This window comes from Centrocercus urophasianus, unplaced genomic scaffold (genome assembly GCF_019232065.1).
Source record: "Centrocercus urophasianus isolate 14NV4802_14NV808 unplaced genomic scaffold, USGS_Curo_1.0 seq_14, whole genome shotgun sequence".
NCBI classification, from domain to species: domain Eukaryota; kingdom Metazoa; phylum Chordata; class Aves; order Galliformes; family Phasianidae; genus Centrocercus; species Centrocercus urophasianus.
Genome location: NW_024884586.1, coordinates 43,309,825 through 43,322,340, shown reverse-complemented (window position 1 = coordinate 43,322,340; position 12,516 = coordinate 43,309,825). Strand labels below are relative to the sequence as shown.

Sequence of the window (12,516 nt, the reverse complement as noted above, 5' to 3'; positions counted from 1 at the left end):
TCAGATTGGATATTAGGCAAAATTTCTTCTCAGAGAGAGAGGTGAGGCATTGGAATAGACTGCCCAGGGAGGTGAAAGAGTCACTGTCCCTGGAGGTGTTCAAGAGATGTGGCACTGAAGGATGTGGTCAGTGGGCATGGTGGGGATGGGTTAATCGTTGGACTGGGTAATCTTAGGGCTCTTTTCCAATCTTCATGATTCTATGAATGGCTTTACATGAGTTTACAGTTACAAACATCCAGTTCTACACTGGAAGCATGTCAGGGGGTAATTGCTCTGGACTGACAGAGGTTAATGCAAGGAGTCAACATTCACTTTTGTTTGGTGTCCTCAAGCAAATAGTCACATTTTCTGTGGTCATAGGACTACAGGCAGTTCTTCAAAACTTCTCACCGTTCTCCCTTAAAACTTAATCCAGTTTTGCCACAAGTTGGTGTTTACATCAGCATTGATGTTTTCCTGATATTGTCTTATAATTACTGAAGTAAATAGTTTAGATATGCTGTGGGTTTTTTTTTTTTTTTTAATGTCATATTTAGCAGCATTACATAAAAATGTTTCAAAGTGATGAAAGCTCAGAGCAGGGTCAAGCAGAGCACAGCTGTACCTGCCCATGCTTGCTGTGTGACCACACCAGCACACAGGGAACCCAAGTGACCGGCTTTGTGGCTGTGAATCCCACTGTGACAAGATTTCCTGGAGAAATTTGCAAAATACATGTTTACTGAGCACTGTGGAGAACGGTGCAATGATTTCTAATGTTAAGCCACAAACAAATACAGCTTTACTTTTTACCCACCCTTGAGATAATAATGTTTTCTTCCCATTAGTGTTTGCTGGGTGGCGTTAGGTCACATTTCCCAGCGCATAGTATGGATGTGATTCTGGAATCCTCCTCTCAATCCATATCCTTATTACATTAACCCAATGGAGAGCTCTGCTGAAAAGCACCGCTCTGTAGGGAGTTCAGTACTGGAATGCTGCTGCAGTAAAGGGCATCTGGAATATGTCAGGGAATTGATTCAGACCCCCAGCTTGGGGCAGCCTCCTGTGCTTTTGCTGTGTTGTCTTGTTCTATCTCCTCCTTACTTGCTGGGAGCCTGGCTGAGGCTGGTTGAGTGTAGGGCCTTGTCCAGGGAGGACAACTTGAGCACCCCAAAGCCTGTCTTGGATGACAAACTGCAGCCCATGGGTCACCCTGGCTGCCAGTTCTGGTGTCTGAAACAAGAAGGCTAAAAGCATTACTTTTTACCCCAAACCAGAAGCAAACAGAATTGCAAAACAGTGAAGAGCTCCAAAACAAAAATCTCTCATCGTTCATGCGGCACTGTGAAATGTGCCAGATCTCCCCCCAAAGCTAAACCTGGCCAGAACTTGTCTATTCTGTCTACTTTGATACTTTCAAGGAAGCCTTATGCACACTGGGCATAGCCAGGGCAGGAGTGAACTGTGTTTGCCGGGGCAGAGAATACAGCTGTGCTCTGGGGTAGGATGAAGACTCATGGTGGAAAGCACAGGTTGCAACAGGCAGAGGAAGTTAATGGGGTTAAACTGAATTCGTTGGCACTTTCTACAAGAGAAATGTGTTTCACAATAAAAGCCCTAGGAGACTTCTGTTTTATTAGAATGCAAAATATGCTCCTAATGAAAAGGGAATGGTTCACAGAGCAGGGCTGAATAGAAGCAGCTTATTTCAGAAAGCATAGCATCCTAGCATCCTTCTGCCCAGACACTCCCTTGAATTACTAAATCTGCCTTAGAATTTTTTCATGTGTTGATTGCAGATTAAGGGTACACTGAATCTCCTATCCATCAGAGCACCCCCTTGGTTTATCACCAGCTAGTCACATAGGCTGAATTATTCAGGTGAAAACAGAAGCACAGGAAAAGGAAGAGGCTCAGCACTGATCTAAGCTGCAGACAAACTGGTGTACAGGTCTATGCCTTGTCCATGCCTTGTCCATGTTTATCACATTAATTGGTAGACCACAAACATGTCTCTGCACAGTCTTGGATTAATTCCCACAGGAGAAAACCTACAGGATAAATTGGATTAAGTAAAATCAGATTAGTACAGTTGTGGGTTACTGAATGTTTCTTTCAGCCTGCCCTACAGACGCTGCACATAACACTTCAGGTCCTTCACAGATAAAGCAGTCAATGGGGTGATGCTGATTCTAGATACTGGAGGAGGGTCTCATCCCATTCCTGTCTACCTCACATAAAGTTTCATATAGCAATCAGACTATGCCAGGTTAAAATACATCCAAGCATGCAAAAGTGTGGTCCTTCTCCCCTGGGTCAAGAGGACTTGCAGACTCTGCTGAAACACCAGAGGGATGAAGACTGTGGGGCTTGTCCTGATGGGCAGTAGCCTGTGCACTGTGTGTCTAAGAGAGGGTTTGGTTACCCTCCCAGGCTACCTCCCTCAGTCAGGTGTATCAGAGCACAATGTCGCTGACCTTGCACCATGTCAGCTCACTCAGCTGGTTCACTAGGGAGAAAATAAGGTCTGGGCAGTTCCACATCACTGCCCAACGTCTGCTCTGGGGTTGCTCAGGGACACTAATTGTGAAGGAGGTTGTTACTCTTCTGCTGTGTAATTATACACCACACAGTCCAAGCCTTAATATAGCCCTGCATATACTCCTTTTGGTTCTCTTTACTGAAAAGTGACTCAGCCTTGGATCAAATATGCCTCCCAGCAGTGAAACCCATATGTTGATCATGGGGTGGATGCTGGTGCCCAGGGGCACTTGCAGCAGGTAAGGTGCTTGGTGTGTCTGTTGCCTTCAGTTTCTGCATCCCCAGGTCCCTTTTCCCACAGCAGTTAAATGTTGTGTTTGTTGAGGAGAGGTAGCAGCTTTTTGATTATGCTGTAGAGGCAGCATAGGAGGAGGGAGGCTGCTGGCTTCTGTGCTGGTTGTGTTTTAGAAGCAGTTGACGATTGCCGGCACATCGATTTCAGCAAAGAGCGTGTTGCCATCCTCGCTGTCAGAACTCTGCAGTTCACGATGAAAGCCTTGCTGAAAAATCATCCTTCTGCTGGTGAAGCCCAGGCCCCGGACTGTGAGGATGGCCATGATGTGCTCCTTCCTGCAGAAAGCAAGCAATACCAAAGATGGGCAAATAGCCCAGACGTCAGTGACCAACGTGTCATGGCAAGGTGCCAGGTAGGCATGCCCTTGCCGTGTCAGAGAACTGAATGTGATGTGACAGGGTGACCAAGATGGGGTCTGCATCCTCCAGAGGTACCAGTGAGCATTGGCTTAGGGGCTCATGCTTAAGGGAATTCCTTCTGTCTCCTCCCACACATGACGTCTTTTGCAAGTTTTCCCAAGAGGCTGCAGACCTTTTATTTAATGATTATTTTGAGTTAAGTAATGGAAGTGCTAATATTTAGGGAGCTGGCAGGCATTAATTAGATTACATCTAGGAAAGTGAACTTGGAAACATACCCTGTTCTAGTAATCTCAGTATGTACCTCTCCGAGAGCTCAGGGGAAGAATTAACAAAGGCACAAGCAGGAAGCCATGCAGGACTAGCTGGTTCCACCCAGTTTTCCAAAGTTAACTGTTCAAAATATTACTCAATAACGGAATGCCAGGAAATAGGTCAACCAAGAGGACAAGCCTTTAAACTTGGCTTGACTCTAAGGACAATGATGAAAAAATGCCACAAATCTCAGCCTTGTAAATGGTTTTTCTGCATGGAAAATTGTTTTTAAATAGATAATTCTGATCAGCTCTCATTTACATTCCTATCCTTCCCAGAATGAGCACTGCCTCCTTTTCAGCATACTGGCATTAAGGCATTTCTTTGTGGAACAGATGTGTTCACCAAGGAAATTACTTAGGAATGTCCTTTTTCAAATCCCTGTCCTGGATTTTCCAACCCAGGTAAGATCAAGATACGTCTTTTTTTTTTTTTTTTTTTTTTTCCTTCTCCCCCGAATATTTGAGGATCCACTTCAGTATTTTGAGCAATTTGTTATAGTTTAAATTGACTGCACAAATGTTATCCAGCAGGAACAGCATAACCCAGTACCAGCACTTTGGGTCTTCAGAAATGATTGTTGAAGTGGATTTTCCTGCAAGCAGTTCTACTGCTGATTCTAGATTCTTGTCAACTATTGTTGGAAAAACTATATGAAGAAGAGACAAATAGCTTCTGTTATGCAGTTGCTCATCCATGGACGGAGCTAGTAAATTAATTTGTTTATTTTACCAGTAGTATTAAATTTTGCAGATGCTGCTTTGGAACAGCAAATGGAAACTACAAAAGAAAGAATCTGCAATTTGTTCCAAGACTTAGTGGTTGTGTTGAGCCCCGTTCAGAAACTGCAGATGAACTGTGTCAGTGTCTTTGGCAACTGGAGGCCTGGTCTTGGGAAGGAACAGGAGACAAACCCTCACTGGCCAATGGATGAGCTGTGCAAATGCTGCCAAAAGCAACCCGGAGCTTTAAAGTGCAACAAAATTGACTTGGAGCGATACAATGAAAAGGCGTTTGAGGTTACTTGTGTGTATCATGACATCCGTCAGACAGGGGAAAAGGAAAGTATGCAGCCATCAGAAAGAAAATTAACCTGGGATTCTTCTTGAATGCTGGCAGCTTGGCATCTGAGGAGAAAGGTGCTGAAAAGCTTGGCTGAAGTATGGGGTGAGAAGGTGCTGTTGGGATGGAGCCCAGCTCTCAGCTGTTGTGCATTACTGCAGCTTCTGCCATTTCTCCTACCTGATGTCCGGGTAATCCTGAGTCAGTTCCTTGACGTACTCCTTGATCCTGTCTTTTCTCTTCTCTCCAATGATATTGGCGATGTGACTTATAGCAGGAAGGAGCCAGCTGGAGTCTGAGCCCTGTGAGCAAGAAGTTGCAGCAGGACATTTATGGCAATGTTTTTGTCACCATGGAAAGGAACCTGCCTGGCCAGGGAACAACCCCAGTGGGATTTAGCACCTGTACCTGACGTTCTGCAAAACCCAATGCGTTGAACTTTGGCTTTCCTGAAAATCTCAGCCCAATATTATCTAGCCACAAAACACATAAACTACTCTATTCCATTCTGTTTTACCCTACCCTATCCCATCCCATAATTCCTTCTCCCCATCATATTCCATATACGGGCTGTGCTGGGATGGATTCTCACTGGTATCACCTCCATAAGCTGCACCCAAGGGATCCTTCAGAGGAAAGTGGCATCCCATGGCCCAACAAAACATGAACAATGATGCCTATGGTCCTATAGCATGAGAACCACTCTGAGAAGTTTAGAGATCTATGGGCTACGCTCAGAATAACCTCCAGGATAGAAATCCACGCTGTTAACCTGGACTGAGCACCTTGTTTGTTCTGTTTAAAGCACTTTAACAAGCTTCCCTTCTCTGAAAGCCTCCAGTATTGGTTCCCTGGGGTCAAATAAGGATATTGCACCTATGGGAATGGGGCAGCCAGGGGATGCCAGGACAGAGCTGACGTACATGATCAATGAGAGCATTATTAAGGATTTTGGCTTCCTGGTTTATCCTTTCGCTCACTTGTTGCCGTTTCTCTCCATTCATTTTCTTCTTGGGTTTGATGATCTGCACAATATATTCCCTTACCACGTACTTATGAACATGGCATAGAAGTTCCTGTTTTAAGAAAAAACAAATATAATGTATTTTCCACGGTTCCTTTGCAAGGTCATGGCAATAAGGGAGAGAGGGTAGGGGAATCCTCAGTACTTTAACTGCAGCTGAGGGTGTACAGGAAATGCTCACAGCCCCGTGCTTGACACAGGGCTGAGGAAGTACCAGTAGGAATGCCACAGAAAAACTCTTTACACTAAAATAGCCATGACTATATGTTGGCAGTTTGGCTCCTCAGTATTAACAGGAGATATTTAAGATTGTTTTAGAAGTAGGTTTTGATGGTGCTTGCAGATTTTAAATATAAAGCCGTTGCTATGTACCCATTTATTTCACAACTGCACAGATGTGAAGGGAGCATATAAAGGCATATGAGTTTGTGATTCATACAGTTACAGTGTTCAGTGCTGATGTTCACCATGCATTTTATTCCTCTTTAAAGAAATCACTTCCCATATTTAACCCACAGAAAGGAAAGATGTTGCATGTTCTCACACGGTGCTGGATGACAGCTGAACGCCCCTATTCCAGCAGTGCCCATGGTTCTAAACAGCCCCTGCTGCTGAAAAAAGGCTGCAGGTTGGGCCACAACCTGCAAGAGAAAGCAGTGCCCCACAGAATCACTGTGCCTGGTGTGGGAGCAGTCACATACCTGTCCCAGGGGCTGCCTTGTGTGCTGCAGGTGCTCTGAGAACTGCGAGACTGCTGCCGCCAGTGAGTTTGGCTTCTCTCTTGCCAAAATCCAGTCCTTGGTTAGGATTTTCTTGAGGAGTGGCTGAAAAAAGACCAACTCAATAGTATCACTGGGAATATTCAGGCTAGTTGGATCCCTAACTAGACAGGAACCATTGGGAAATGCTTTAAGTTGTTATCTGGACACTCATCCTATGTTCTTATTTCAGGCTCAAGGATTGCTTCAAGCAATCCAAAGCCCAAATGGTTTCTTGATGCCAACTATCTCCTTGCTCATTAACATTTCCATTAACTTAACAATCTGCCTGGCTTTTCATGGGGAGTGAGCCACAGCTGTGTCTCCACAAGGAAGTATAGAAGGCCCTTGCTCAATGGACTGTAGGGGCTGTCTGCACTCCCTGTGTCTCTGCAAGGTCCCACTGAGATTTTTCTTCTGCTCACTGCTCTGATGTGGCAGTGGGAGGATGGTAGCTGAGAGCATCCTGCACTTAATGCACTGTGGTCAACTGTGTGTATCACCTGTCCTGGATACAAGGTGCACTGACCAAATATGCCCAGAAGGCTCTTTCCCTTGCCGTGGAATTAATCTGACTCCATACTGAAACAGGGAAATATCTGCTAAAGGATTCTGGTGGTACCCAAAAGAGATTCCCCTATGGGACAAGTTTAAAAAATCCCTTCTCTAGCACATCCCCATTGTCCTTTTCTCCACTTAGCACTCAGGATCTCTGTCTTAAGTCTGTTGTCTGTGTTGCTGGCCATCTCATTCCCAATTATTTCCACCCCGCTGTGCTCCCAGCCTGCTGAAGGGCTGTTTAGAAATGCTGTGCCTCAGCAGCTCTCAGTTCTCACGGCATTTCAGCTTTCTTGCTCAATGCCTTGGCTTGGCTCCTTCCTCGTTTGCCCCTAAGGCTCCGAAACAAATGCTGTAGTCACTGGAAAGTCCCCTTGGTCAAGAAGGCTTGCCTTTGGTCAGAGGCTTCTTGTTGAGTGTCTGCCTTGGTTTCTGAAAGTTTGTGCTTGTTAATTTAGAAAGTGATTTAGAATGAGTGAAAAGTAACGTCACTAAAGGCTGAATTTTCCCCATCTCTCCCATTATTCCAAGCAGAGCCAGTGGCTCCCAACAGCTGAGAAAGCCGATCTAAAGCACCTAGGAAGCACAATCTACATCACAGCATTGTGCCTTTTGGGTCTCTTTACATGAGTTTGCCCAGTGAAGCAGACACCAGAGCTCTATCATCTTCATGGTGAAAGAATCAATCTCTCTTCACCATGGGAACAGACTGGAAAAATCACTTTAACCAGGAAATATCCTGTTCTGTCTCAAGAGGCTATGATGTATCTTTTGGGCAGAGGCTGATAATGAACCATGATAGTAGATCTCTGAATAAATGAGAGTAAAACAAAGTTTTTAACAAATTGAGACTTTTTGTTAGGAAAAAAAACACCCTGTCAGTGCTGCCCTGCTGAATTCGCAGTACTTCACCCTGGGTAAAGTTCCCCTCACTGCTTTGACCGAGAAGCTGGAAACCACTGAATACCCTTTTATTTTGGTTCTATACCATTGTCATAGTGAAAAACTCCACAGATTCTGGAAGTGTCCCTCTGGGTAATGGAAGATCTGTGCATTGGGCATGATGCATTTTGCAGGGACCACAGTGCAGCACAATTGGGTCTAGTTGATGTGTCAAGTAGAGGGCAATGGCCCTCAGCTTCTGCATTGGTCCTGCCCATACAGCTTACATTTAGGGAATTATGTGGCTGAGACTTACCTGTGTTTTTGTTCTTAATTTATTTAAAAACACATTTCTGAAGTTCTTTGTCAGAGCTGCCAAAATCTTTTGCAGTTCTTCAGTGTTGACTTGGAACACTGTTTCTAAGCCTGACCTAAAGGGAGAGGAACACCGGGGGGGGAGGGGAGGGTTAGTGTGTAGGTATAAACCAAGCATTTCAGTCAGATCAGTATCTTGGGCATTTTTTCAACTTCTGTAACTCCAGTACTTCCTTTTGGAAACTCTTAAGGGGTCAAAATACTGAATTGTTTTACGCAATCCAATTTAATCACAAATGAGTAAGTGCGCATTAAAAAACACCTATTTCCTCATCAGGTATAACAGTTCAAATATGCAGAACAATTACTCAAGCATGTTGCTTTTTCACTTGAGCCACACTTAAGTGAAATGATCTCCAGATACCCCCTGCTATAGGCAGGGACACCTCCTTTTAGACCAGGTTGCTCACAGCCCCATCCATCCTGGCCTTGAACACTTCCAGGGAAGAGCATTCCCAGCCTCACTGGGCAACATGTTCCAGTGTCTCACCACTCTCACAGTAAATAATTCCTTCGTAATATCTAGTCTAAATCTGCTCTCTTCCAGTTTAAAGCCATTTCCCCTTGTCCTCTATGTGCCTCATACATACTACATGCCCTTGTAAAAAGTCCCTCTCCAGCTTCCCTCTAGGTCCCTTCAGGTACTGGAAGGCTGCTGTAAGGTCTCCCTGGAACCTTCTTTTCTCTAGGCTGAAGAGCATGAACTCTCTCAGCCTGTTCCCATACAGAAGGTGCTGCTGCCTCCTGATCATCTTCATGACCCACTCCTGGACCTGCTGCAACAGTTCCATGTCCTTCTTGTGTTGGGGACCCCAGAACTGGATGCAGTACTCCAGCTGTGGTCTCACGAGAGCAGAGGGGCAGAATCACCTTCTTCAGGCTGCTGGTCACACTTCTCTTGATACAACCCAGGATATGGTTGCCCTTCTGGGACATAGGAACCAAGGCAGCACCACCAAAGTAATTGTGATCCCGTGCACACCCTTTATGTGCCACGTTCATTTCTGAGTCTCAGAGCACTCCAGGTTGTTTCTATGTCTGAGACTGCCCAGACAGGGATTTCACAGAAAAACAACCAAAATGAGAGGAATAGGAGACCCATCACTGAGCTCCCAGCAGATGGACTGTTTGGGACCCCAGGTTCTGATGCTGGGGCACACGCAGTCCAGCAACTGCCAGCACCTGCCAACCCCGTGCTCGTCGTTGGCTTCTCCTCTTCCTGCCAGGAGGGGGAACTGGAGGGAACGGGGAGAGGCAGCGGAGAGCATCGCTGGGGACGCCGTGCCACCTAGAGCCCGCCCGGCGATAGTGTCGGTTTGTTTGCAGGTTGTGCTTTCGCAGGATTTCCTCCAGCCTAGCGCCGAACTTAGCAGGCAGGCTGGGTTTGTGTTACTAATTATATATATAATAAAATATATATACATACAAAAAGGCAATCTTCCTCTTGGCTAGAACGGCAGGCTGAAAATGAGTCTAACAGGCAAGCGCCACATTCATTCCCACTTCTCACTCCACCCTTCTGCCCAAGTGAGCTGACTTTGCATCTGCATCTCTTAGGGAACATCCCCCCCATGAGGTGGACAGCGGACGAGAGGCAGAGTTCCCAGCTCCCATGCCCAGGCTGAGAGGAAGGCATTAGGCTAGGGCACCCCAGCGCAGCTCCCCCAAATCCAATGCATCCCTGCATCTCCAGCCTGTCCTGCAGTACCCCTTGGGCATCCTTTTTGGCTGACTCCATCCTGATGCCACTTGGTTCTTCCTCTCCATCCCTCGCCTCCCCTAAATGGAAAGGGGATGAGGACTTACAAGAGGTCATGGAAGCTGTTGATGTAGGCAGCAAAGTAGGGTGCAAACATGGGACTGTCATGGACTGCGTTCCACTCCAGGAACTCCTCCCCGAACCTGCAGGAGAAATGCAGAGGATGCTGTCGGCAATGGGAACAGAGCAAGAGGCAGAGCATTGCTCACATTGCGTGGGATGTCAGAAGACACTGGTTGGTGGCCCAACCTCTCTGCTTATATGGACTTTTTTTTTTTTTTTTTTTTTTTTTTTTTTTTTTTTCCAGTTGTCTTAAAATTCATGTGCATTACAGGGGAACACATAGCAGGTAATTACTGGTTTGGGGTATGCTTGCCTGAATGTGTAAGCAGCACAGATTTGGAGAAATTCCAAGAATGTCTGCACATGAGAGATTCTGAGTGAAATCCCTGACTTTCTCTTGCTCTGAGGGAGGCTGGGATATGCAAACTTGTCGACCTGTGCAGCCATAACTTTGGCTTTTGGAGCAGTGCAGTTTATGTCCTCCTAAGCACATTTTACAACAGAAGCTGAAGCTGAACAAAGCAAGACACCATTGCTAGGAACCCAGCTCCTTGGCTCTGACACCCAGGACCCCACTGTGCAGGAAGCTGCAGGCTGGGGCAGGTTTTGCATGGGCTTGCCCAGGTTCCATTCCTTTGGCAGCCCAAAGCAAGATGCTTGGAGCAGCCTCAACACTCGCTCCTTGTGTTTGTCTAAGAAAAAGCTTAAGTTTCAGTGAGCCTTTCATCTAGGAGCCTTTACTGTCCTGGCTTGCGCTTTACATCAATAAGTACTGCATTGCTTCTATAAAGCCAAGTAGCTGGTTTGAACTGCTCTGCTCACTCAAGATATCATAAACAAGTTGGGACATGAGAGTTTGAAAGAGAAAGTGTTGCCTATAGCATATTCTGAACACCTGCCATGCCCCAAGTTCACGATCTAAGCAGGCAGAGCTTGCTCTCCCCCACATGCACCTCAGCAAAGCATCTATTAGCAAACCACCCACTCAGCGCCTGCTGGAGGAGTGAAACTCTAAAGGTTAATGCAAAATTATTTTTAGTCTCACTCAGAGTTGATTCATGCTGAACGTCCTTTCTTTCCCACTATGCTATGGCCTCTTCAAATTGCGGCCCTCCCAGCATGGAGGGGCATGCAGAGTGGTGCTGAGGGGTTGGAGTGTTTCATCTGCCAGCCCAAATCTTCCTTGGGGAAATCCCCAAGGCATCTCAAAGTCTGGAGACATAACTCAGGGACTACATCCAAGAAGAAAACTGTTATTTCAAACGTTGCTCACTTGTCATTCTGAACCTGAGATAATTTGCCCAAGGTCCCGTCAGCTGTGTTTCAATGCCCATAGCCATGGGATGCAGGAAAATCACAAAATCACAGAATGGATGAGGTTGGCAGGGACCTCTGTGTACATCCGGTCCAACCTCTGCTCAAGCAGAACCACTCAGAGCAGGGTGTCCAGGACCACATCCAGACCTTTTGGTGACCTCTGAGGAGGAGAGATCAAAGCTTCTCTGGGGAGCATATGCCTTCATTTAGTCAAAAACCCTCTTGGCAGGAGCTCCCCCGTATGAGGGACAATTAGGGGATATTTCGGGCAAGCAGCCTTTGGGGTTGGGATTCTTTAGATGCTGCTTGTTGGTGGCTGCTGCTGCCAATGATCTGTGTCCAATGCAGCAAATGTCCTGGGCAGATGGGACTACAGTCCTTTTCCAGGCTCCTTCCTGGAGCATCGGCCTCAAATCTTGGGACTTACAATAGTCCCATCTAAGTCTATTTATGACACCCTCCAAGTTGTTTGCAGCTTGCTCATTGTCAGGCTCCCAAATGCAGACTTACACCTGCTCCAAGCCAGAATTCAGCCCAGAGCATGAACCTTTTCCCTTGGTTTTTACCAACTAATTTGAAAGGAATGCACTGCCCAGAGCGAGTATGACCTTGGTATGAATTCATGCAGCTCAGCCAGGCACAGCTCAAGAGTTTTTGTTTTCAGCTTTTTACTGATGGCTTCAGATAACTTCATGTGCTCCCCGATGATCTAGAAAATGGCAAGGAAAAGCTCCAGTGAATGGGACAAACATAACACAGCACAACTTGGGGAGCTAAGCCATGCCCCCTCTGTGCTCCAGCCCCTCCTGATTCCCGCTGCATTGGCTTCGCTTGACTCAACAGAGTTTGGCTGCATCCCACCTGACTGCTGGTCCAGCTCAGATCTCCCTACCTGGTGATCAACCAACATACAATAGTATTCCATAGAAATGAGTCACGGTAGCAGCCAACTCTTTGATTTTCTTGCTTTCTTTCTCTTCCTATTTCTCTCTCTCTCTCTCTTTTTAATTATTATTATTTAATTGAAATGACTAAACCCTATTTAAAATGAGGAAAATGAATCCAACCCCCTCCTGGATTTATTACTCTATGGGCCCTAGAGCTAGCAGGAGCCTTTGTTTTTTTTTTTTTGTGCTGTTTAAATTGAAGTGGCTGTCCCTGCCTACAAACCTGTGTGGCAGCCACAGCCCTGGGACAAAGTTGCTCTTTCAGTAAAGGGGTTT

The 12,516-nt window shown here is 46.0% G+C and overlaps 1 protein-coding gene across 1 annotated transcript in view; it reads right to left on the bottom strand.

The window, feature by feature from the left end:
- Nucleotides 1-1,582: 1,582 nt before the first annotated feature.
- The window catches only part of EXOC3L4 (exocyst complex component 3 like 4), a 23,342-nt gene continuing 12,408 nt past the window's right edge, over nucleotides 1,583-12,516 (bottom strand). The window contains exons 6-12 of the mRNA XM_042813499.1: nucleotides 11,902-12,002; nucleotides 9,961-10,056; nucleotides 8,096-8,210; nucleotides 6,283-6,405; nucleotides 5,481-5,633; nucleotides 4,738-4,859; nucleotides 1,583-3,096 (exon numbers count right to left, since the gene is read on the bottom strand). Coding sequence (XP_042669433.1) covers nucleotides 2,931-3,096; nucleotides 4,738-4,859; nucleotides 5,481-5,633; nucleotides 6,283-6,405; nucleotides 8,096-8,210; nucleotides 9,961-10,056; nucleotides 11,902-12,002 — 876 coding nt within the window. The 3' untranslated portion in view covers nucleotides 1,583-2,930. The remainder of the gene's footprint in view (nucleotides 3,097-4,737; nucleotides 4,860-5,480; nucleotides 5,634-6,282; nucleotides 6,406-8,095; nucleotides 8,211-9,960; nucleotides 10,057-11,901; nucleotides 12,003-12,516) is intronic.